Genomic DNA, 26,367 nt, shown 5'->3' on the forward strand with positions numbered 1-26,367 from the left:
GCATTGCATGTACAAACAAGCAGAGGCATCCGCGTGTACGTGCCTTCATGTGAACATGTGTGTTGTGGAAATAGATGAGATCTGACCAACTCCAGTGAAGGGCTGAGGGCAGCGCTGCACCAGGCCCTCTTGCAGCGTCTCTTCATACCAGATCCTTCCTGCAGCATTTCAAGGCTGTTTGGTTTCTCCTGAGAAAAACAGTCAGTGACACATTAAGCACAGACATCAGCGTCCATGTTTACAATCACTATAATAATGCCTGTCGTGACAGAGCTCGGCAAAGGTGCCAAGGAGGATGCTTTAATGGTCTGTAATTTAGCAATTTCTGCACCTCCAGGTTGGGACTTTCTCCATCTGAAGCATCGACCATGAAGCGTCTCTGGGGGCAACAGCCAAAGCAAATCTCCAGCTTGATATTCAGGGTGAATGGCAGTTTCAGTCCCTGATTGAGTCCGGCGCTGCCTTCTCGTTAGCCATTTTCTGTGAAAGGAGGATTGATTTCTTCAACAGCGTCTAATGTGTCAGGTAGCTTTTATTTTCATCGACTCTAAGCCACTTATGCAGGTTAACTGCAAATGGGCGTCACTGTTTATACAATGATAATGCTTGTTTAATGAGCAATAACGCATGACAAGGTGTCATCGTGTAGGAGCCTAATTGACAAGGCAGAGCTGAAGATTTTCAGAATGCAAAGTGAGTGTGTTTTCTTTTATCAGGACCCCTCAGAGGGCATCGTCACTGTTTCAACATTGACAATTACCAAAGGATCAAAGGAACGGCTGCGATTCATTAACTCAAGACAAATAATGAGGAGAACACTGAAGACGATGCCAGCTTGACCCAGGCTTTGTGCACTGTTATACTATCTGATCTTTCTGGCTTGAAGAGAGTTCAAAGTTCAGAATTTGGACCTTAATCTGCCTACCGAGCTGCCGAGAATCAGAAAGATTCTTCAAGGCACTTTTATAAAGCAGAGAAAAGGATAGATCCACTGGATGTGTCAAAAGAGGAGATTCTGTATATCAGGGATTGTCATAATTGGACAGACACATAATTCTAAATTGATTATGACCAGAACAGAAGTGTGTGACTTACAGTGTTGGGCAAATTACTTCCAAAATGTATCATATTGATATTATTAGTTACTTTAATTGGAAAGTAATGATACTCTAAAATATTCCTTCTACTTCTGCATTAGTTTCACCAAAACACCAGCAGACATATGACTAGGAATAAAAAATTGAGTTATATACTTGAAAGACAAACATCATAAATATTCCCTTTAGTTATTTTGTCCTGTATATACGTTGTACATGTATGTGTATGGATAAATGTATGTTGTTGCAACATTTAAGGGATTAAAAATACAGTTTTGCTTTTTAAAATAGATGAATTGCTAACCAACTCCATTCCCCAGAAGTCCTTACACCCGCTTCCTGTATCAGGTCAGCTCTGATTGGTCCTCAGCGTCACGTGATACAATATGGCGGCATCAATATAGAGCAGAGCCCTAACAGGCCGTTTTCAGCGCCAAAACAACAACAACAACAACAACAAATGGAGTAAAACTCTTACACGACGTTCGACATTATTCTGAGTTTACAGCGCACAAACCCGCAACAACTCAGGATGGATTGTGACGCTTTTGACCGGGAAATATTCACTCAGGACCGGACGGAAAACAGCTCAACGGCGGGCTTCAGGGAGCTCTGAATGTAAGTGAAGAGGAGAGTTTTGGGTTGTAAGGCATCATAATATTACCAACATTTATCAGAAATTCATTTAGTAGGTAGTTGTTAGGTAACTCATTACTGTGGCGAGTTACGCCAAACACTTAAACTTATTTAAATGGCCTAAGGAGTTCTTTGTGTGGTCTTTCTTGGGTTTTTTTGTTGTTGTTTTTAATCACGTGAATTGTGGTTTGTCATTTCTAACGATTTCATGTTTAGTTATGTGTCTTTTGTAGCTGTCATTGCGGGTGCCAGAGTCTGCAGCAGTTATCAGTCCCCTAAATGGCTGTTATATGTTGATATAATCCCCGTCATGTTCCAAATGGAGCAAACTGCAGCGCATCAGCAGGCCACTAAGAGGTGCCTACCATCTATTACCATTGGCAATAAACCGCAGCTGGGTTCACAGCCGCTTCTGCAACGATGACAGTTTCCTAAACTGGACGGGCACTCAGAGAGCCGAGGCCTTTGCCAAGGCCGACGCTGTGGATTCTCCCTCCCATCGTGATGCAGCCGCCCTCCAGCCATGTTGACAGACAAACAAGCCACATTGGCGGTGGTTATAAAGCGATCTGTCTTGAAAGTAATCCCATCAATGCCGAGTCATTTTTAGCTACGCACACAGATAGTAAAGTTAATGACATGGCGGTGATGTGGTTTTGGGGGGTATTCTTTTACCGTACGTGGGAACCAAACAGCGGTGTCCCGTGGTCAAGTCCCTTGTTTTGCTAAGTGGTAATTCTTTGTCTTTATCTGTCTGCTTTCCGACTCTTAATATGGAGGGCTCATTACTCAGAGCGGACGCGGACACCCCTACCTGTGACAGTAAACAGCTCCGACGTTGCTCGTCCCTTCACTGCCATTGCTGAAGGCTCTGATAACGCTGCTCATACGTGAGCCCTAATTACTTTCTCTGCTGGCCCCTGCAACAAGGTTGCACTTGTTATGCAACTGTCCCAGCTACACAATCAGATTTCTCACAAAGGGAGCTAATCTCATTCCCTCACAAGCCATTATCTTGATCGGACTGCCTTTTTACACAATTTGCATCACTGTCCACATGAGAGAGTGACTTTTCTTCTGCAGGAGTGAAGACGCTCATCAGGATCCCATTGCGACGTTTTACACTGTCAGCCAACATCCACCAAATCCAAATTGGAGTTAAATTGAAAAGGCGTCCGGCTGGAGAAAAGCCAAGACAAGCAAACCCGAGCATCGCTGTGGCAGCAGATGTCGATGAAAGTTTTTAATGGAGTTGAATTAATTCACACAGGGTGTAATTTGTCCTGTGGATGCGGGAGGCGTACTAAGCCCGAACTTTTTCAGGGTCACAGGAGTCGTTATATTGATAGACATCTGCTGAGGCGGCCTGCAAATGTGCAAAAATGGACAAAACTGATCTGATGTTAAGATAATAATAAATTGCATTGGTCAGATATGAGGCTTGTTGTGGAGGCAGAATTGCCTCTCGTGTGTTTGGCTCATTCTACCAAGGGAGATGTTTTATCTGTCAACACATCCAAACTGCTGATCATCGTTTCCAGGTTCAAAGTGCTCCTTCTGCAGTATCTTTTGTCTTCTCGTCACGGAACTCACATTCACACATCGACCTCCCTTTACTGCACTGACAGAGATGTGAATAATAAATGCAGACATTTTGGTCTTTCTAATCTCAGCATAACTACATGGCAAAAAAAACCCTTTTAACATCAAATATGATTGATTCACAATGTCTTAGTTGAGGCCTAACTTTCCAATCACCCTCAGAAGCCTCAGTCACTGTCACGTTTTGTCTCTTCTGGGTGTGAAAAGTGCAAATGCATAAAGATGCACAACCAGCAGAGGGCAGTAAATCTGCTGGGCGTGTGGTCGGTGAGTTCATTTTCCGAGCATTCAACTCTTGGAAGCTGTGTATAAGTACAACATGACAACCAAAGGCGTACCACTTGAACAGCGTACAGCCGTCCCTGGGTGACGTGGATGCGTGCGGCCGGTCTCAACCTAGCGCCGCCTCAGCGTTAGCACGGAGGAGATGCCAGGCTAAACAGGCAGAGAACATAAGTCAAGGCAAATTTATATAGACACATATGCTGCGAGAAAAGTTAGCCACAGCTGAGAAAGTTACGCTAACCACAGAGTACTGGACGGCTCTGACAGCCCAGAGCTACCTCACCATCACCTGCCACTAAAATGACAATCAAATCGATTGATTGATCGATTGGAAGATTGTCCCGAGTCCCTGGGAATGAAGCATTGAGGGACTGACCCGTGAGTCTGGGTTATGGTCAAAGATTACTGTGCATGTCTTTGTCCTGTAGCAGTAAAAGCACTCGGTGTGGAGTCGTCCTTCTGCTGTTAGCATCACCGTTGCTTGTAGAGTGAGTTCTGATGGCAGTGGGACCACTGAGGGCCACAGCGTAAGACTGTAATCCCCTTTCATGAGAACCGTTGAAGAATTAGTCGGAATCTCTGTTTCCTTGTCTTAGTTTTATCGTCGACAAAGACAATCTGGTGACAGTGGCGATACAGTTCCACGTCTGTGACACTGATTAGGAAAATAAAAAGTGGATCTTTCTTTCAGCGGCGTTGTGACATCTGCCTCGTTCTCGCCTGACAACGTTTACTGAAGAGCTTTGGTGTGGCTGTTTTCCTGGCAGGAAGATGACGAGTCAGATGTATTTGAAATGTATTTCTTGGGCACATTCAAAACAAGCTGAGCGATGTGCCCACAAGAAAAAGAGCAGATTATTCCAAGTTCAACATGGACTGCTGGTTCGCAGAGAGGAGAACAAAAAAAAAAGACGGTCATCAGTCAGATTCAAAAGGAAATCACTGCGTTATTCAGAATAAAAAGCCAGAGAACTGATGTGGCGCTGTGAAGGACTGAGTAGAAGGAGCAGCTCTGATGCGGCGGGGTCGTTTGCTTCACAGACGGGGGCCACGACTGAGGAAGAACAATCAGCGCCGGAGCTCGCCTCATTTTCCAACTGGGGACTCGGCCGTCGGTGAGCACGCAACATACTGGGATCTCTGGGAACGTCTGAGATGTGAGACACGCTGCAGTGTTGCGACGCTCGGATGAGGCAGTTGTTAGTCGCTACAGGATCCAATCATGTAGTTCAGGTTACCCTAATGAGGACTGCTTTGATTACGGGCTGGCTGTCTTTGTGCCAGGTGGATTCTACAGTGAGAGGCGTAGTCTGATAGTTCCGTTCTGACTTTACTCATGTTTTCATGAAGGAGCCTCAGTTTCAGGATGAGCGTGACGGCCACGCCAACAGAACGCCGTCGCAGCTCTCGGTGACATTTGAACTAATCAGAGATAACGTGATGCCTCACAGTGTCACTGCTGAGTAGCAACACAGTTTAGCACTGAACCAAGGTCCATTTATAACAGAGTTAGGATTCGTGTGGGAGGGGGGCAAATTGTCTCTACTCGGAATGAATCGTGTCTTGGCAGGATACAGGAAAAGCCTGATTGTCATTTATTCAGGTGAAGGGAAGCTAAACGTTGTTCCTGGCAGACTTCGTTTGCCTCTTGCCACTTGTGCTTCAACAGTCCAGTGCAAGCCTGTGCTGTACTGCCACCTGCTGGCGATGCACCCACATTCATCAGCCTGTCACAAAGGAGAGGAGAGCCTGTTTTCTGGTGTGGAAGGTTTCATATTCGTCCATGACAGCAGTACCTTTTCTCTGTTACACACACATTGCTGTGTGTTCAGGACACATTCCTCGTTTATGGATGGGTTGTCTCAGCGGTTCTTTTATTGTGAAGATCCACTGTTGGTTTTCATCTGTGAGTAAGAAAATGTACTTTGGTGGAAAAAAAAACAGTCCTTGGATGGAGGACGGAATGTGAGGTGTCGTCTGCCGCTGGCGAGTCGCGTGTGCTGCCAGATGTCTTGACTGTTCTAATGGCCTGGATGGTTTCCTTCAGGCTCAGAAAGGAAATAAAATGATTGCTTTCTTTTCTTTAGACATCAGAACCACTGAGAGGTTTCTTATTATCTGCACATTTTTGTGAACTTTAACTTCTGAGTCAGGAGTTACTGCTCGCAGAATTTGCAGGGGAAAAAAAAAACATCCAACACATCCCGAGTAGAAACAGAAGGTACACACACACACACTGGCAGTATTGCTTTGTCTCTAATTAATGGTGCATGATGAAAATTAGGCTAAAGGTCATAACCATCCAGCTACAGATTAGTGTGACCTTTTCACTGGCTTGGTTGGTGTGCAGCAACCTTTGGACATCCGTGCTGCAGGTCTCTGATCACTTCCAGCATCCTGAAGCAGCACAGAGAAACATGAGTACTCGCCCGCACCTTGGTGCATCGCAAGAACCTTGGGTTGGTGGGTGCGCATGTGTTGCAGTCCGAATTCCTTTGACGGCTGACAATGCGACGAACCCACAGGGAAATGCACTTGGAGTAAAACCGCTCATTGAAAGAACCCACGCTTATCAATGTACACAGGGAGACTCGCACCACTGTGAGTCCGACACTGTCTGTTCAAACCCCCTCCCAACTGTAATTATCACTTTAAGTCCTTGTAGCAAAGCTTACTCTTTACCCTCTCATTCAGAAAAATCTAGATCACATGATTATGTAATTTAAAAAAAAAAAAAGATTTTAACTGCAGGATAAAAGACATCTCACGCTTCTCCATAAAGTCCGTTTTCCTTCCTTGAGACCTGGAAGCACCAAAGTTCTGCATAACACTGGTGTTTTCTGGATTTTGGACCAGGACTTGCTTCCAGAAATATTTGTGATGTCACAAATCTCGCTCTTCGAAAATCGGCTCCCTGAACCTGAAAGAGAGCATTTATTCGGAGGAAATGCTGGATCCTGACAACTCAGTGTCTCGTTTTCAAAGAGGCTCTGAGTGCACGCACAGCCACAGAGAAATGAGCAGGTAAACATACCGGCCCTCCAGAAGGTGGCGCTCAGTCCCCGACAGGCCTCGGCTCTAGTTGAACAACACTGCCACCCGCTGCCGGTGATGGAAATGTACATCGCTTGTGGTCCTTGACATGAGAGGAATAGCGATGCAGACCACCTATGGTATGTTAAACCCTTCATTTATGTAAATGCTGCCCTTTCCTGGTCCACACAGAGAATTTGACACATCTGAAGCCGTTTGAAGCTTCCAGGAGAATTTAGTCGTTCACAAGAGCTGAATTCAAAGGCCCCTGAGCTGAATTTGGCAAATGCATTCCAGCTGGAGGAGAACAGCATTAGACTTCTGAACGCATCCGGATCTGAACTTGGAATTAACAAGCAGAAGCCTGGAGATGTGAAGATCCTGCTGGTTTTCATGGAACACGTGAAGGGTACGGAGACGAGGATCCAGGAAGGGTTAACGACATACTTGGCCACTTTGTTTAGCATAGATGTGCATTTTTGGACATTTTGATTAAATTTATCAAGGAATTATGAGACGGACTTTCGTGACAAAAATGACCAGTCACACCGACAGGTGACAAATGAAGGAGCAAACAATACAAGGCCTTCGTCAGAGGGATCACCTCCAGTCACCAGAGAAGCTTCAGTGCATGGCGTGAAGGGGATGAACATCAGGCTTCCTGGATGTGTGAAATCCTTTCGTGTGTTTTTATGATTCTTTTTAATGTGTAAATGTAATTATTAGGGCTACAAGTCTGACGTGAGGCAAGCTAGCTTCACCACACCTGCTGCGACATCCTCGGTTTTAGGCGTGACAACGTTTCCGCGACCCCCCGCCCCTTTAGCCTCGTTTTGCCACGCGTGAGGGGTTTTTAAGACAAAAACACTACAAAATTGAGTTTAATGAGTCTACATGTTTACTGACAAATTTCATGAGGTAAAAATAACTTAAACCTGTGCCGGAGACAGACCTCACCACGACTCAGGTGTGAGTACGTGGAGTAAAGCTGAAGTTGAAGCAGGGAGGTTAAGTAGAGGAGGATTCACGCAGCTGCGTCTCTCTGGGGAAACAGGAGGAGGCTTTTCTTTGTGTGCCGCTTGAAGATTCCCCACCTGTCAGGACCAAGTTCCAGAGGAGGACACCAAAGCATTCTGAGCGAAGTAAATGAGAGTCTTGGCCTGAAAAAAAGGACAGTTTCATCTGCAAATCAAAGTCTGTTTTATCTGCAGGAGCCGAAGTGCCTCGGTGCCCTTTTGAAAACTCTTCAGTGCTGCACATCCAAGATGGCTGACCCGCTGTGAACCGTTTGTGTTTCAAGGTGCCATTCTATGAATTATTATGTCTGGGGGAAGAAAAAAAACAACATTGTTTTAGCTTATGCCACAAGGTGCACTTAAAATAAATGGCCTGCGCTGAGCGACGCTGCTATCTGATGGCCTGGTAGAAGGACTGAGGGGAGGGAGGCCGTCGGCCTGGCGCTCCTGCAGCGTCTCCTTTAAATATTGAGGATGCTTGTGATTCCCTCCTAGCCCACTTCTCACTTGTAGGGTCAGAAGGCTTCCAGTAGGCTCCTTGTCCTGATCTGCTCTGGGATATTTCTGTGTTTGGCATGTATTCACCCAAATATAAACCAACCCACAACTTTAAGAATGGGTTTTGTTCGTCAGGTTGCAAGGCCTCGGTCTGGTGGTGGGTCGTCCCTCATTCCATCGTTCCGTCACACGCTCCTGTCGGTCTCTCAGAAGCGGCTCAGCCAGGGGGCTGTGGGGGGCCAGGATGGAGGCCTGGGATCACCTCATCTCTCCTGCTGCTGCTGCTGCTGTCGATCCAGGATTTTCTCTGTCTGCCTCTTCATCGCCCCCCTGCTACTGTTCCCCGTAGGTTGGTTTAAGATGGGGAGTGTTGAGGGATATGACAACACCAGGAATGTCGGGAGCGCAAGGGTCAATCGTCCTGCACTCCACCTCCTTGCTTGCTCCCCAATGCCTGGATCCTGGGTTTTGTATGTAGTGTCCGTGTCTCCCGTCCTTAAAGACGAGAGTGGAGACCACCAGCAATGAGCAGAGCCTGGCCGTTAAAACCATGCATGTTGACCCTCATACAGCAAACTTGGCGGCTGGTTAACTTGGTTTCTTCTTCCCCGCTGCTCCTGGGTATGATGGCAGCTGATGTTTACAGAAATGGCGCCCTCTGGTGTTGAGGTGTCACATTCTAGACCCTGAACAGTAAACAACTGTGTGTAGGGATTTTTTTTTCCAGGAGAAAAACCATCTCATAGTCAGACTAATATGGTGGGATGTGCAGTTGCAGTATTTAAGATGTCTTGGGTTTTATCTGAGTTTTAACAGACATCCCTTAAATCTGCCTACTTTTATTATTGTTGCTGACGTCATGTCTCCTGACCGGCTCAGGCTATTAAATTAGCTGTTTGATATAAATATATGTGATTTAGAAACCCCTGAACTGCAGTAGTTCAATAAAGTAAATTAAATGATATTTGTTTTGAACGAGCTTGAGCCTGTATCACATTTTGGCTCAATATGAAGGCAAAGCAACCCTTGCAGCAGAAAGCCATTTTGCCAGCAGCAAACCTGAGAGAAGATTTCAAACCAGATCCCTGAGGAGGTCAAAGGAAAGACACTGGTTCTGTATCATGAATCCTTTAATCAAACAAAATAGTGTGCAGTGAAGAAATCGCATAAACAAATATAGTTTCTCAGAAATACACATTTTGCTTGATGCTCAAGATTTTATTTTCAGGACCTGAAAGGAGCTGAATACAGGCAGGCCTTGTGTCTGGACACACAGTCGAAGGGTCCGACGGGGTAAAACAACACGCAGGGAAAGAAGACATTTCAACTACACGAGGAGAGAGAAAACAAAAAGACACATTCACAGAGAGAAGATGGTCTGGTCCCCTCACATCACCTCCGCCTCTGGGACGGCTGTCAGTAAATCGTACTTCGTTTCAAGATGTACGGCCTCCGGGACTTGGTGGTGTGCGCCGCTTGCCTCTTCAGGATGTAGGGCGATTTCCGTTTCAGCGGAGTGTCACTGTTGTCTAAATATTCTAGAGAGTCGTGGAGTAGCTGTGAGGAGCGGAGCGAGAGAGGCACAGCTGTTAGTCGGTGTCATCCAGACGCGGGATCGGGTGTTGAGTGGCAGACTAATGGGGGCTGTGGTGGTCCGGCTGTGATTAAACGGGTGCTTCGGTACGTTGGTGCGTGGAGGAACTAATCTCCAGTCGTTGTGTAAAAAGTGTTTAAGACGTGAAAGGAAAATGATGGATGAGAGGGATTTAAGAGGTGTGTTTACCGTAGAGCGCGTTGATGCGTGCGTGCGCGTGTGTGTGTGTGTGTGTGTGTGGAGGGGGCAGGTGGTAGGATATTAAAGGATTTGTGTGTTAACATATTTTCCTGTGTTTTCAGGGTTTTATGTAAGCTGAAACACTTAATTGTGATATTTTGTTGTTGTTCCACGGCAAAAATCAAAGTTGCCAACAACATTTGTTTACTCTCCGGTCAAATATCTCACAACAGCAGGACAAGATGATCCTGTATTTGTTCATCACTAGTCGATTATTTCCCCTCTTCCACATATTCCCGATTCCTTCCCTTTTGTTTGTTTGTTTTTCCGGTGATGAGTACAATGATCTGCCGGTACAGCCGGCGACAGTTCCTCATCATCGCTACGTCTGTTGTGGTATCGTCTCTGATTGTGTTTTGTTGTTCTGGAAACAGAGTGGCCAAGAAGCTCATCAAATATTAATGCTGATGAGCAAAATAAGGACCAAAACAGAACTGCAATTTCCAGGCATAATAAGAGGGTCCTGTGATTTTTTTTTTATTTTTAATTCCAAAATGAGTTCTAATGTCAGCCTGCAGCAATGAAGGAACTCCCTCGTCAATCATCTTATCATAAATATGATGAAAAATAATGTAACATGATAGAATTTCTATCAACCTTGATCAGCTTTTCTGTTTATGACTAGTTTATTTCTTTAACTATCTGTATTTCTTTTATTGTGTCTATTAATTGTTTATCATACTTAAAGTCTCTCTTTTGTGTTACCGCAAAAAAAGCTTTTAAAAATATTTGGGGGGGGGCAATGCATTGAATAAAGGAAGCGTCCTCCCTGAGTACTCTGATTTATGATCATGTGACTGTTAACGCTGCTTGTTTGCTTTCTTTAGTGGAAACAACCACTTGACAGGTGTGTGTGTGTGTGTGTGTGTGTGTGTGTGTGTGTCTCACCCTCTCCTCACGGCTCTGCAGAGCTTGACAGATGTGTTGCAGGCTGTACAGCTCCTCTAACAGCTGGATGCTCCCATCCCTCAGCTCGCCGCCCTCCTCCTCCTCCTCCCCTTCCTCGCTGAGCGGCTCCTGTGGCAGGCTGCTCACCATTCTGCACAGGTTGGTCAGAGACACGCGCCAGTAGGGGGCACTCTGCTTATTCTGTTTCATCTGCAAAAAAAGGAGGGGGGGGGGGTTGTCAAATTGAATTCAGGAAGTGATTGGTTTAAATTCCAGCATCGCAATAAATTAGACCTTCTTTGTGACGAGATGATTGAATTAAAGGTTTGATTTATAGTGAAATCTGAAGCAACACCACAGATGATAAAGACTAGTCGCTGTTAAACAGCCTGCTGATGCGTGAAGCAGGAAGGATTCCTGGTGCAGCGGCGCTGAGTTTACACTCTCTGGATGAGACATGTTTGTGTTTTGCCTTTTGTCCTTAAAGGAACATGCCAGCTTCTTGGGTGAAGCACTGACTCCCCAGACCTCGACGAGAAGACGGGTACTCTTCTGTCCTCTGCGCTTCATTTTGGGGCTGAGACCACCTGCCAGCTAGTTAGTTACACACAGTGACTAGTAGTGGACAGGTCTCCATTTTATACCTGCTTAGGTACCTGCAGTTCCTCCTCTGTGTATTCTGGTTCCAATAGATCAGTTCAGGTTCTTGGTTTGCCCTCGTCCTCCTCGCTCAGCAGCAGGCGCTCTGTTCTTTGTTGGTTGAAGTTTTGAGGCACTGCACCCAGTCAGGAAAGTAGTTGCAGCTACAACCGGCGAGGTTATGTACATTCAGTGACTTCTACTGGAGGTACGGCAGCGGGGCTCGGCTCCAGCCTCCACAGGATAAGAGATAACGATGATGGATGCCTCACAACTCATCCACTGCCGTGCATTGGGCTAAGCTAACTAGCAGCAAGCAGGTCTTGGTGGGTCTCAGCTCTTTGACGTGGCACAGGGGAGACAAGGGTCTCTGTCTTCCTGTCCAGCTCTGACTGACAACAAGCTCATTTCCAGAAAAGTTGGTGTGGTCCCTTTAAGAGAAGCTCACAACTGGCGTGACCGTTAATCCTGCTGCAAGTTCCACGCCGCAAACAAGTTGCCACCAGTCGGCACCAAGAATAATCATTAGGAGAGAATTAATGTCCGAGACAGGAAACTCCTGGGCTCGTTGGACTACAGTGCAGCTGCCATTTTGAACCAAAACAGCACAGATTAACATTTACAGAACAGAAAAGAGGGCGAAGAAGAAAGTGTGGTGTCAAAATGAGGCGTCATTAAGTTCCTTGACAAGTTACCACATATTTAGCCACTTGTCAAAACGGGTCTCTTTTTCAACCGCAGCTTCTCGGGTTTGCTTTGGTGCAGCCGTCACATCCAGCGTCCTGTCAGCTCTATACTCCTCTACCTGCACTCTGCTGGTGAGAGGCACTGAAATCCAGTTGAAGAAATAACAACTAAAAAAAATAGCCTGGTCGGCCATCTGTCAATAAAAAGGTCTGAATCTGAGTTGACGGCACTCGTGCACCAGGTTCCCCTGCAGTGGAAAATATCATGTTTCAAAAATGCAGAGTGGAAAAGAGAAAAGTTTCCAATTCTGAAGTCAAAAAGTGTTTCTCAGCAACTCACCTCAAAGAGGGTTTTGCTGCTTTGATTCCCATCTCTGCCACTCAGCATCAAACACAAGCGGCCCACGCGACACCCGCCTCTTACATACAGATTCATGACTGAAACCTCCTCCTTTCCAGATGTGTTAACAGAAGTATCAGACACCTTGTAAATGTGCCTTTGGTTTTTAAAAAAGTAATCATTTGTGGTTAAATTCATGAAACTGCCCTCAAAAACGCTGTATCTTGCACTTTTAGAGAAATTAAAACCCCAAACCCGCCAGGATTTTACGTCTGGAAATATTTATGGTATTAGAAATCCATCCATCCATTTTCTATACCGCTTCTCCGTTAAGGCTGGCGGGGGGTGGAGCCTATCCCAGCAGCCTTCCCCCTGGACGGGTCACCAGTCCATGGCCACGCCTACGGTCAATTTAGAGTCTGGATTAACCTGGTCCCTCTTGATGTCTTTGGACTGTGGAGGAAGCTGGAGTACCTGAGAGAACCCAGCAGGAACAGGGAGAACATGGAGACTCACCCAGAAAGACCCCGTGCTGCAGCCGGGGCTCGAACCCGGAACCTTCTTGCTGGGGGGCCACAGTGAGGACCGCTGCTCCACCGTGCCACATTATTAGAAATATTGATGTATTTTTCCACAAATTTTTCTAAAGAATTAATAAAAGAAAATTTAAAAAAAAGAAACATACATGACGCCTGATCCGAGTCTGCGCTGGAATCTGCTGGGCTGTTGTTTCATTCTTTGGTCCTGCTGCAAAAATCTGGTTTCAATGTGCGACTGGCCTGAATTTACCAGCAAGCCTGCGAGGAAGTGGATGTATTGGGATTGTAAAACCCTCCTCGGCGAGTGTGTGTCAGTCATATGTAACTTCATCTCGCTGCAGGTGTTGCGCTATAATCTAGTCTGTTAAGATTGTGAAGGGCCCCTGCTCCCGCCCTCAGGGTCCCCTGGCCTGGGCCATCATGCGCCATCATTGTTTTGCAAGTGTCAATTAGAATGATGGAGGGATTCAGGCGATGAGGGGAAATTGCTGCCTCGCAAATGGCCGCAATCCATCTCTGATGTTCGGGGCGTCCGCTCAAACACACATTTCATTAGTTCTCCGGGAGAGGAGCTTGAGATGTCAAAGCAGCAACAGTCCAGGAGCCAAACCTGAGGTGCGACTGACATTCACACCACCAGCCACCGATGGGCTCAAGATTTCAGTTGTTTTCATTTCGTTTGAAATTGACAAAGTGATTGAGCCCTGTGTGATTCATTCTGCTGAAAAGGTCACACAGAGGAGCCCCCCCCCCCCCACAATGCCACTCCATCGAGAGCACAATAATATAATAGGATAATAACGTACGGTTCTAGTTCATGATTCTAGCACACAGAGGTGAACCAGGCGAAGCGGAAGTTTACAACGATGTCATCAAGCGCCGGAGAGAAACGCTGCCTTGCGTTCCTAATCAGACCAAAGGCAGAGTGGACGAGCTGCTCGGCCCGTTCTTAGCTGCCTGACAAACTATTTATCTTCTACAACCGCGCGCTTGCCAGCTTCTCAAGCACTCTATCAGTCATCTGGCAAGTTATTATTACCTTCACCGCCCCTGGACAAACTCCCAGCATCTGCGGCAATGAATCACAAGGCAGATTTGTCACATCTTCGTACGAGAGCCGGGCTTATTTCTCAGAGAGAGAGAGAGAGAGAGGTGTAGAAGATGTGTCATTATGATGCGTTCAGGTCCATCTGAATCCTATTAGACCATCGCGCTCCTCTTTGTCTCACCGGCTTCTTGCCTCAGCTCTTCTTTTTGAGCCGATCTCAATGAATGACTTGTTCGCATCTGCAGCAGCTGGGGGGTCCTGACAGGATAAGAATAATCTCCCTGCACATCTGAGACAAATACATACCACTTACTGGAGTCAAGACGCATCCTGGCAATAGAAAATTGAAGTTTTTATGTCCTGTGGAACCCCCCCAGGGGACACAAACCCTCTAATGGTAAATGATTTATGAACACAACCAAAGGTGAGGCCGTGTGGGGGGTCTGGTGGGTTGCCCCGGTGCTGACACAGAACCGCTGTACCTTAGAAGTGAAGAGACTGCTGAGTAGCTCCTCTTCCAGCGCCCGCTGCTCCTGGTCCACGTCTGCCAATTAGAGGAGGAACAGGAAAGTCACCATCAGGACAATTTAATCAGGAGCTAAATCGATTCTGAGCGAATTTCTGCCATGAAATCTCTTTCGGGTATGAAAAGAGTTGACGTATCAGCTCAAATTAAACAATCTCGTCGTCGTGCGGGAGCTCAAGTTGAGGACAGTCCACCTTAAATGTGGGAAGCCCGCTGAACTGAGAGCAAACTCAGGGCTGTGTTGGTTTGAAAGGCTGTTAAATGATAAATTCTCACTTGAACACGATTCACTTTTCAGGTTTGTCCAGTATTTGTGAAATTGGACTTTTAATCAGGTCACTGGAGGCTGGATTAAATAAAATTAAACGCACAGCTCTTCAATTTGGAGTAAGTAAAAACAGAAAGCTTTACCTTGGATGAATAAATCGTATTTTAACTCCACATTAGATGATCTGGACCGTATTTCAAAACACTAAAAATGAAGAATTTAAAGATTCCAGTCCAGTCCTCTAAATGGCCGGGATCAGGGATCAGCTTGTTGGCATTTATGCAGGGAATCACAAGGAAAAAAACAAACAGACAAACTTTTTGACTGACAAATGTTTGTATAATTCTTGAAGAAATGCAGTTGTGAGGTTCAGGACATCTAAGATGACAAAATTTCATTTCAGAATGTCGAGATGTTGAAATTCCAATTCAGTTTTGGCCGAAGAAAAATTAAATCTTTTTTTCTTTTTCTTTTTTTCAACCAAACACTCAAAATGATGACGTTCAGAAGAAGCCTTGAACGACTTTGTTCTACCGTGACAACAGGCGTGTGTCATGCACCTCCCCTCTTGTTGCCGTTGCCCTCTGAACCAGACTACACCTGTTGCATCCAGCAAGTTTTGAGTTGCGCGTTGTTAGTCTCACTTTGCGTCATGCCATGTTTGATTTGAAGCTCTGTGAGCTTACCTGAGCAAAGTCCACCGCATGTGAAACACAGCAGCAGCATGCACGCCAACTGCGCCTGCATCTTGATGAGAATTCGAATAAGAAAAAAGAAGATCCCGCGCTGAAGAATTCACCTGAGGAGGATTCTAGTCCATAAGGTTAAGGGTCAGACTCGGAGAGCGAAAGAGGCTTGAGGGGATGTGCGGTGATGCTGACGCCTCTTCTTCTTCTTCTTCTTCTGCCTCTCCTTTCTCACAGTTTTGTGGTTGGAGTGAAGTGCAGCAGGCTCCATTCCCTCGGTATATAAAAGCAAACGTGATGTCAGAAGATCACCCCTCGCCCCCTCCCCTCCTCTCCACACCCACCTTACTCACACATCACCCTCCGTCTCGAGCCGCCCATTCCTCTCTGCCTTCCTTTCACTGTGTCATCAGACGTCACCTTGGCGTCGTATCATGAAAGGTTTTTTTACGTCAGCGTTCGGGAAATGTTGTTATTTCACATCATGAACGCACACAGACTGAGGTTTGTTTGGCTCTCGTCTCCCGGGGATGCAGGGGTGATGCAGGAGGGTGGGAGGATGCACGATTCCCTCTTCAGAGACGAGAAGCTGTCTGTTCAAGTCAACAGGTGACTCACACTTTCAGCCAAAAGACAAGTGGAATCTAAAGATATGGACAGCTTACTTGCAGGGATTAAACCTCCACCGACTAAAGTCGAGCAAATTTTAAGAGTAACTGTCAAAATAATCAGCTGTCTTCTCATCTGAGCGGTCGACGGGATGTTCAGTATAATTGTGAAAAATAATTATCTTAAACCTCAATGAATATTTAAGTCCAGTGCCTCAAATACATTTTTAATTATATATGTGTCTCCCCGTGTTATCGTTTTTTTATTAGTAACCCAAATTTACACGAGTAGACCTTTGCTCTGCTTCTCTTAACTTCCAAAAAAAAAAAAGAAAACGAATCCACTCGAGTTCTTTAATCGTGCAAGGATTTTTGTCTCTCTCAGCTCATTGTTTTGTTCCCCCTCCTTTGTTTCCGACTGAAACTTTTTAACACTATGGCGGTAAAAGTTCAGCGTTTTTGTTGGTGCGCCCGCAGTTCCATCATTTAAAAAAAAAAAAAAAAAAAAAGTTCCGCAGGGCTCAGTTCCAGATCATCTTACATTTTGTCATTTTAGGTGTTGACAAATTTGACTTTTAAATATTTAATTCCCATTGAGAACCGGATGGATGAGCAGGTTTCATCGTCTGATCAGAACCACCTGCATTCAGCACTGGACAGAAACCAACTGTTTGTGAGACAAGCGGTATCTTTGATTGAAAACTTCAAATAGTCCAAACTGCCTCGTGTGTGAGACACACTAGACCATAATTGGTCCCAAAAGAGAATTTTTTGGGGGGATTTTTTTTTTTTTTTTTTTTTAAGTTTGATTTAGTCTAAATTTCCCAGTTGGAACAATTTAAAATGTTTCCAGTCACGGTGGAATTAGAGCAGGTTCCTTTCTGTCACATTTGTCATTTGAAAAGCAGCCGCGTTGAACTCCGCCCCAGCTCAAGGAGGTCTGACGGGATTCGGACGGCTGGGAAGAAACATTTGGCTTTTTTTTTTTTTTTTTTTTTAAATTATGTAAAACAGCCAACAGAAACACAGCAGGAGCAGGATGTCGTCATACCAGCAATTTGGTCAACTCTCAAAACTCTGCTGTGTAAAGTGTAACCCCCCAAAATAATGAAAAATCAAAATATTACATGTTATGTGTGTTTTAATGAGTACTGCTGCTGTTGTTTTTGTTGTTTTCACAAGGCAATACAGTGCAACATCATCGGATTTTCTTTCTAACTAACCTCTCAACTGAGGTCACATAACTTTTATAGTGCATTTTTTAAAAATCCCCCCCCCCATGCTTTTACAATGAATGCACTCCACAACCTGTGAGTGAATTTTCCAGCAGTTCTTCCTCTGCTGTAGTGGCTGCAGGTGGAAGGGGGCAGAGTTGTGCCATTAAAAGAAAGTCTGAGTAACAAACACCTCCCTCTGCCTCTCGGATGGGGCGGACAGTTTCAGCCGGGACCCAACTTTTTTTTTTTTTGTCTTTCTGGTTTTTTTAAGGGAAACTCACCACTAAGTGTTCCGACGTCGTGCCATGCGGGGACTGTAACGCTCTTGGGTTCGGGTGGTGGTTCGTTTCGCGCTCCCGAGTCATGGCTCCGTTTGGAAAAAACTTCCTGAAAGCTCGGCTGAAGAACAGGTAACCTGATGAGATGTCTTGAAATGCGAGAGACTTTCTGAGGAGGGGGACACTTTGGGAGCTGCGGGAGAGGAGAGGAGGCTGGGATGTGAATGGAAGTTTGTCATGTTAGAATAACGCAAGTGTCTGCGCTAATGACTGTAGTAATAGTTGCGTCATGGAGCCTCAAACTGCAGATAAAAGTGCTCCTCAGCATCAACACCCACAGAGCCAGAGCAGAGGACGAGGCTGGAGCTCCTGGGGGAGAGTTTTCCCGTCTTACAACCACGTAGACCACTTGAACGTCTGTCCGGTTTTTTTTTTTCTTCTTCTTCTAAACCAACTTTATCAGTCTAACCAAAGCCTCACATGTTAGCATAGCGTTTAGGATTCATCCGCCCAAAAAATGGGGCCAAAAAAAAAAAGCAATTCTCAAAATGAATTGTAAGGGAATTTTTTTTTTTTAAATCCCAAAATAATATTAAATATGAATTTATATATTCAATCCTTTTTCTTACAGTATTTGGCAAAAACATTGAATTTTGCACTTAAATAGAGTGTCCAGTATTTTCAGTCTAACCCCTAGGTCATATGACATGGATCTTTTGAGTACTTAATTTCAGTAAATTGTTTTCCAGTTTTAAGAAAGTGGGGGGGGGGGGGGGGGGGTGAGAAAAAAAAAACAGGTCAGTGCCAATTAGATTCTTCAGTTTCATCAATACTTGAAGTACCACAACGTGTATTTGCTGAGAAGCAGTAGTGGAAACCTCCTTCTTTCAGACCTGCAGTGTTCTGCACCAGCACACAGGAGCTCTGACCTCCTGCTCTGTAATTACTGCAGAGATGTTTGTTCCATCCGAGACACCAGAGTCAAAGAATATTTCACGTCAGCTTGAGAGAGATCCTGTCATCAACACTCATATAATTTGCCTCAGCAATTTTCATTAAGTACCTAGCGTGGCCTTTTGATGTGCCCCTGGCTGCAGCTGGGATCCAGCCACATGCTTTGAAATGGTGGGAAAATTAGATTTACTGAGCCCAGAGCTATCTCCTCGCAGAAATTCTATTTCTTGGCCGCAGACTTTTGTTGTGCCGAGTTGGTAAACAGAGTTCTTGGAGTATCTAGGTCAGGATCTAATCCTTCACAGACGGGATTCATGTTTCCACTGGAAGGGTTGTTTTTTTTTGTTTTGTTTTTTTAATTGCGGATAATGATTTATTAGCTTTACTTCTTAAGACTCTTATTTACCACCAAACTCTGTGGAGAAAAAAAAGTTTGGATTAGGTTCATGATCAACAGACTTTTATTACTAAATTGGTTGAGAATCCCTTTGACAGTGGCACCAGCATCAGGATGTGTTTTCACGTCAGGCTCAACTGAGAGGAGTCTCTGAGTACTTCAAACAGCCAGACCGAGACATCCACTGGAGCCAGCTTCATGTTGTGTTAGGGTTTTTTCATGTTGTGTTTTAATTACTATTGTGGCACCTTTCAAAAAGTACATGCTGAAGTCTGGGGATGGATGTTTGTCTTATAAAACAATAATATATACGTATATAATAATACATTTTAGTCTATAAGTGCATCAGAACCCTTGCAAACTGTCCAAATGTGACTTGTGGCGCAGGAATGGAAGGCATAAGTTAGCGTTTAAAGAATGTCTGGTTCTCTCATTTAATAGTAGCTAAGTTTTTCAGGTTTTTTTTTATACTTTTTGGAAGAATAATGGTGACCTATGCTTCACACTAAGAAGCAATTATTTTCCCCCTTTATTTGCCACCTGTCAGTGTTCTTTTCAATAAATTGACTGTAGCGGAAAACAAAGTACAATATCCTGGAATTTGTTCATAAAGTTCCATCTAATATTTCCCCTTGGAATAAAGTAAACTTAGTTGAACTTTTGTATTGTCTGATATATGCCTTAACTGACGTCTGTGGTCAACTGAAGCTCAAAATGTCACGCTTTGTACGACAGTTTATGATTTTTTTTTTTTTTTTTTATGTGTCCTGTTAAAGCAGTGGTCGCTAACAAGTAACTAAATGAGATCACGGAGTTTGTCGCATTTAAATGTCATCAGGCCGAGAACAGAAGCAGCAGTGAAGCTTGTTGTGGTGATGTGGAAGTCAGGCCTCTGCTGTGTAGTCTCTTCATAGCATAACGTTAGCTTTGTGCTGCTAACGGTTACATTTATGCTTCAGAAATCATAAACCTGTCAGTCTAAGTGTTAATGGCAAACAAAAGTGACAAAATTTCTTTCACCGCATATTCTGAAATCCATTTGGTCGAGGAAACTCCGCACCCTACTGCAGTAACAATAATGTTTATTAATTGCTACTTTCTCAGTCATTGTTTGCATCAGTGAGTCGGTGTGGTAAGTATCCTACAGTGACTCAGCATGCAGAGTTTGAAATTAAACGGTTGCCAGTCAATGATGTACGTGACCAAAGCAATGCTCCATTTAATCTTCACCTTCGGCAAAAGCAGCTTGACGGCATTGTGCACAAGACCAATTAGTGACTGAAAATGTCTGGTTAACACAAATCAGCAGGAAACGGCAAGAATAGAGACAAATTGTGCTGAAAGTGGTTATTTACTGGCACTCAAATATAATGATTCATCAAGCTGCTGTGGGTAAGACAAATAAAAGACGGGGGTGGCGGTGCGGGGCCGTCACAGAGGAAGGGAATGGGTGTGTTGTGTCTCTGCTCACAGATGCCTATCAGAGAGGGAGTCATCCCCGAGATCAACACATCCTGATAAAAAAAAAAAGTGATGTTATTTCCTCGCCCATCCCTCATCCCGTCCCAGATAACGGCCAGAGGAAGTCTCTCCTGTCCAGCGCCGGCTTGTTGCTCGCCGTTGTTTGTGGAAGTTTTCCACCATACAAACGAAACACAAAAATTTTATTTAATGATTTCCATACTTTAGATTTAGTTAAACAAGTTGACGGCCAAATACATGGACAGCAGAGAACAGCTGTGCTTCTCATTACTTTTACAATTGTGTTAGCTTAGATTACAAGTTGATTATCACGTTATCTTGGGCAGGGCGGGGGGGGGGGGGGTAACAGGGTCAGCTCAAAAAATGCCCTTCAACCTTCCAGTAATCTGAAAATTCTTCAAAAATACACAGAGAGCGTTCTCATCCCTGGGCATGGGCAGAACATCCAGCAGCCCTGATTGTGGGATAAATAAACTTGTTTTCTTGCAGGTTAATTATACCGTCATCTCAAGAAATTATTAGGTTGTTAAAACAGAGATAACAAGCTAATTAACTAGTTAGCCTGACAAAAGCACATTTTCTCCAGAACACAAGTTCATTAAATAGAGGAGAAGAAAGTCGTGTTTCTCAAGATAACGAGTTAATCAACCGGCTTTTGTAAATTAAAAAAAAAAACAAGATTAGCTATCTGGAGACAACTTAATTAACTTAATATCTCGAGATGATGTAAAAAATAAATTCCTAGTGTGTTTAATCTCAGCTTCTGTACCAACTCAGTTGATGACTGAGAAATATTTTCCTAGTTTGACTGTGAAACTCATGGTGGTTGATGTGATTAATTTAAGCAGTGCTATATGTTAGTACTAAGGTGTCAGTAAGGTGATGTAAAATATCCCTGCAGGATTTTCTTCATTGTATTTTAAATGGTGATGCAAGAAAAATAATCACACATTCATCCTGTAGGGACCCCAGTGGCAATAAAAGTTCCCAATCAGGTCTTTGAATCATGGCTAAACCTTTTGCGCCAACATTTTGATTGCATAGTGAAATATCTATTGGGATGGATTTCCATTAAATTTAAAACATTTACCCATGATGCCCGCAGGATAAATCCTAATGACCTCGTTGATCCTCCATCTTTCTTCTGGTGCTCCCTTCAGGTTGACATTTGTAAAATGTCCAGTTTAGTTTTGTGACATTTATGCCCCTGACAGGATCGTAAAAACATTGGTCATCCCCTTAATAAAGCATCATTGAAATGCTGGGGGATAAACATGTTTAACTTAAAAGATAGATTTGATTTGTTTGGCGGTATAAAGCATTAACGTGCTACTTTAACCTGTATTGTGTAAGAAGCAATTACCAGCATTCGTCTTAAGATCGTTTCCCAGTGGCCAGCAGCCCTGAGTAGATGGACCATTAGCGAGCTCCCTGCCCCTGCTGTAGACATGTATTTAACAGCATTGACGTAAACACACAGCACCCGTAACCGAAGTGACTTGTTGTCATCTTGACAACCTAGTCACATTCAAGCAGGGTTTTGTATAGTACCGCATCCAGGAGGTGTTGCTGGCTAATAGTAAGCTAACGTGCTACAGTTAAGATGGTGTCAAATCATTGCCCCTTTCTTTTTTTATGTATATATTTATTTTTCTCTTAGTAGTGGAAAAACAAATTGAAAATTTTATATCATAGAAAACAAGCAAAATTTTCAATCACTTGGCCCAAAAGTAAGAGCCTGTAACAACAGTTGTGGTTACAAATATGGCATGGCCCTACTGTGTCAGCGTTCATATGTGGAGACACGCCGGGACAGAGGAGAGTTGCAGTGTAACTTTCATTTGTTATGACATGTTCAAATCACCAACAGGTTCTTCTGTGTGGCAACATGCAAATGTCAAACGTGGAGAATTGTTAGACTGGAGTGTTATCATCATTAGAATTTGAAGTGGAAGTGAGCCATACCGCAAGGCGGTGGCGTCATTGTTCTGTACGGTAATTTGTGCTAAAATCATGTAATTGAAATGTGGTTTCCTCCGACGCATCTGACGTCTCACTGCAGCATCTAAGTTCAAGCTGAGGTCAAGCGGGACCGCGGACCGTTCGGGTTTCATGTCTCCCCTCAAGTGTGAAATGTCCCACAGTTCTGTTGTGACTGAGCGACATCATCCCTCGTTCCAGGTCCTTATGCATTTATTTTTCTGCCAAGAAAATTTGAGTTCATCACAGTATCAGTGTTAGATTTGTCATTTATCTCCCAAAAGCTGCGACCTATGGGGGCACCCGCATTTGTTGTGTCTGGAACTGCAGCTTAATCCCAAACTATGAATAAGAAATGGCACCCAAAGTGACAGCCCTTATGAGTGTATTAACCGCGATATAATCAGTCCAATCATGTGTGCAGTGTTCGTGTTTTTCCTGGCAGGGAGTGTTGAGGGTTTTGGCAAAGAGAGTGAAAGTGCTAAAGTGTTTGTCTTCAGAAAATAATAACATATTGTTTTTTTCTGCTCAGTACTTGGTGATGTTCCAGTGATAATAATTTTGAACATGAACCTAAAATGGCGGCGATTAGTGGATGCAAAAGTTAAAATATCCTCAATCTGCATTAAAAGGAAGTATTTTTTGCCACTCAAGTACTCCAGTGGGCGTCTCAAGCTCACAATTTATTTATTTATTTATTCATCCTGCATTACTTCTTTTGACTCCAGAAAGCAGAAGGAGCCAGCCATTGTTAGCAGCCGTTAGTTTCAAGCTAAGTACATGGCTGGCTCTTCCTGCATTCTGGAGTTACAAAAGAGTAATGCAGTTTTGGGGGGGGTTTACTGTTGTACGCTCAAGACAACAATTTACAAGTACTTGACCAGCAGAATACACCTTACGGGGCAGGTATCACTACAAGAAGGCATTACATTATTATGTTGTATGATGTAAATATAATTTTTTTCCCTTAGTGTGTTGAGTGTGTTGCTCAAATATGAAGCAAAGCATACTTGACACCTAAAAAAGTGTATTTAAATGCAAATAAGTGAAAAATGCATCGACAGAGAGCAAAATCTCGACACTGAACCACATCTCTACCCTTGAGAACTCATCATCTTGCATCCATTAGCACGCATTCAAGAGATGCTATCAATGTTGTCACATGCATCCATTTGTTAGCACGTTAGAGGTGAACGCAGACCGTGGTGGCCAGTGTGGGGTGCGTGTTTCCTCTTCCTCCCTCTGTACATTGAGCTGTGGCGGCAGGATGTTTGAGCTCTGGTGATTGTGACTCAGGACAAATACAGGTGTTTCCCCCCCGGCTTGTTGTACCCTCTTCCTGCACAGCTGAGGGCTTGGGTCACCCCTTCCAAAATACCCAATTGTCTAGAGAGTGTGTTTGTTCACCTGTGCGCTCAGATATGGCCTCAGCTACATGTTTGGGCAGGACGAAGTTTTCAGGAAATCTTTTTACAGTGTGAAATATCTATTGCATTACAGCCACGGTTCCCAAACATATTAGCTTATGAGCTCTGGAGGCTAATGTGTTTACCCGTGTCCATTTGTCACCTGTTCAGGCTGTTTTCATTCAATCATTGCACTTGAAAAGTTATCCACGATACGTCAGTATACAGATTTTTGGGGAAAATAAACTTGTATTTACTGTCATCCATAGGAATACAAGTTGGCTACCCCTCTTGTAAATGTGTAAGAAGCTGAGACCAGCTGACTGCTAGTTAGCTTAGCACAATGAATTGCAAAAATCGTCAAATACAGTTACTCACAGAACTGTGGTTGTGCAAAACATTCACTGGGAAGTAACAATTTAAAAGTACATGATTTTGTCGTTTTAGACAATAAACTGGTTGTCAGAACTACTTTCTCGAATGGGCGTAGTGATTTGACAGAGCACCTCAAACTCTGTTCAACAAAAGCTCACCTTTGTTAAAGCTGTCAGCCTCATAGGAGAGGATGAGGATTCACACTTTTGGGAAAACCAAGCTGCTTAACTTTTGAAAGAGGTATGCGAAGCTGCCCGTCCACTGCCCTTCATGGTGCTAAGCTAACTAGCCAGGTCTCATCTCCCTGATGCTGCTGAGAAAAGAGAATTGTATCCATTTTCCTGTCTGCCTCTGACAACGTAAAGGAACATTTGAGGACACACACTCTTCACTTAAATGTATGGGATTATGAGCAAAGAATTGTGAATAACCTTTTGCAAGATCCGGTGCAAACGTTTCACGTCACCATTAAATGTGTGTCTGTTTCATGGGGCACAGTTGTACTGGGTCCTCCTGCACTTCACGGGACTTGAAGTGTCCTCTTGTGACCCTTTTCTCTTCCTCTTGGGTGGTCCTCACCTCAATTTGGGAATCCGTTTCATGTTTGATTCTTTCTTTTGTGAGACTGTCAACAAATATTGAACATTCTTAAGCTGCGCGGAGGTGTGTGTTTGTGTGTGTGTTGCTTTATAGTGTTCAGGTGTGGCCTCCCATACAGCAGCAGCAGCAGTGTCCCTGAGACGGCGGTAGTTGGAAAGCCTGAGGTCAAAGTCATCATGGTCGTAGTCTCTGAATGCTGCAGCATTCGTTTAGCCAGCGCGTAGCTCTGGTATTTGCTTCGCCTTGCTGGTCTCCAAGAGTCTCTATAACCATTAACCAGCCACTCGCATTGTTGCATACGTATCGCATTCCTGAGGCCTTGTTCACCGCCAGTTTACACAGAGCTGTGAGCTTTCGTGCCATGTGGGAACCAAAACACAGCGATATCAGCATTCAGAATGACGCTTTAACATCTTTTGACCAAAACAGCTCACTTGCTTCTGCTGGCATGCAGGCTGCCACTAGCGTCCTCAGAGGATGTTTTGAAGGGTTTTTTTCTTCTTTGCAACCCTCCATCGGTGGTTAATGTGGGCTGCAGCCAGCCAAGGTTATCTGCACAGATAAATCCCAGCAGCTACAAGACGTGAGGCGGCTCAAATCTGACTCCATCACCGCGTACCTGTTAGAACCAGAGGGAGCGCCTGCAGCAGTTGAGTCTGCATGTGTCCGTTGAGGTAAATCTAGATCAGCTTTCAGTGCTTGTTTTGAAATGCAGACATGAATTATGCTTTGAATGTGTGTGTGTGTGAGAGAGAGAGAGAGAGGATAAACTCCTGCTCTTGCGTCTATTTTGATTTTTCCTAATTCCCTGTTTCCTGACTGGGGACTTATTGTTTATTGATGCTGTCACACTTGAAATGTCCACATCTGCGAGGATCGTCTTATCTCGGCTTAACTGAGTTTATTTTAGTTTATCTTATCTTATCTGGATCTTTTCAGAATACCACGTTATGACTTTTGGTTTACGCCTTAAGATGATATGGGGAAGAAAAAAAAAATGAAAGAACCCCCTGGGCTTCCTTTCAATCACACTGGGATCTCTAGCTCGTTATTCTGATTTATTACACTCTAATAAACTCTGTAATTAACTCATGCCTGTTTGGTAGCACTGTACCAGCCGGTCTGCGGTTTAGTCTGTGAGGAGAAGCTCGAACCCTTTTTTTTTTTTTTTTTTTTGGTCTTCTCATTATCTTGAAAAAAATAATTGTTCTGTTATTGTAGAGATTGTAGTATCTGTATTCATGGACCTATCATATGTCCTTTTCCCTGTCGGGGGCGGGGGGGGGGGGGGTTCTCTGAGGCAGAAACCTGGCACTTATACGCTGCAATTCATGTGATTAATTTGTTAACTCTGATAACCCAATCAGACTCATATTAATAATAACATGATACGTCATTCCTTATCTTCAATTGAAACTGAAATGTCTGGCGATGTTATCTACTTATCTG

General features: G+C 44.2%; 2 protein-coding genes across 6 annotated transcripts in view; one reads left to right on the plus strand and one right to left on the minus strand.

The window, feature by feature from the left end:
• The first annotated feature begins 1,509 nt into the window (after nt 1-1,509).
• rassf9 (Ras association domain family member 9) overlaps nt 1,510-26,367 on the plus strand; it is a 28,224-nt gene continuing 3,366 nt past the window's right edge. Inside the window, exons 1-4 of one of the 2 annotated variants that reach the window (XM_086209711.1) lie at nt 1,510-1,715; nt 7,865-7,953; nt 10,911-11,048; nt 17,718-17,856. In XM_086209711.1, coding sequence (XP_086065837.1) covers nt 17,810-17,856 — 47 coding nt within the window. In that variant the 5' untranslated portion in view covers nt 1,510-1,715; nt 7,865-7,953; nt 10,911-11,048; nt 17,718-17,809. The remainder of the gene's footprint in view (nt 1,716-7,864; nt 7,954-10,910; nt 11,049-17,717; nt 17,857-26,367) is intronic. The other variant, XM_086209710.1, reaches the window with a different exon arrangement.
• nts (neurotensin) lies at nt 9,295-20,564 on the minus strand. Of its 4 annotated transcripts, none has more exons than XM_086209714.1 (6): nt 20,547-20,564; nt 17,728-17,917; nt 15,622-15,682; nt 14,624-14,685; nt 10,890-11,099; nt 9,295-9,724 (listed from the first exon to the last, which is right to left on the minus strand). In XM_086209714.1, exons 2-6 carry the CDS (start codon nt 17,809-17,811, stop codon nt 9,584-9,586), a joined length of 558 nt encoding a protein of 185 aa, XP_086065840.1. In that variant the 5' UTR covers nt 17,812-17,917; nt 20,547-20,564; the 3' UTR covers nt 9,295-9,583. The 4 variants fall into 4 exon arrangements, with proteins under 4 accessions (XP_086065840.1, XP_086065838.1, XP_086065839.1 ...); XM_086209712.1 differs by lacking the exon at nt 20,547-20,564 and adding an exon at nt 20,306-20,529; XM_086209713.1 differs by lacking the exon at nt 20,547-20,564 and adding an exon at nt 18,063-20,286.

The sequence above is a fragment of the Aulostomus chinensis genome, chromosome 7, assembly GCF_037954235.1.
Source record: "Aulostomus chinensis isolate RoL2024-O1b breed Wild chromosome 7, RoL_Achi_v1.0, whole genome shotgun sequence".
NCBI classification, from domain to species: Eukaryota; Metazoa; Chordata; class Actinopteri; order Syngnathiformes; family Aulostomidae; genus Aulostomus; species Aulostomus chinensis.

Coding starts and splice junctions, on each gene's coding strand:
- nts (XM_086209712.1), bottom strand. CDS start 20,331: ATGCCGTCAAGCTGCTTTTGCCGAAG. Junction 17,918..20,305: donor TCAAGCTGCTTTTGCCGAAG/GTGAAGATTAAA, acceptor CCTCTCCCGCAG/CTCCCAAAGTGTCCCCCTCC. Junction 15,683..17,727: donor CGACGTCGGAACACTTAGTG/GTGAGTTTCCCT, acceptor ATTCTCATCAAG/ATGCAGGCGCAGTTGGCGTG.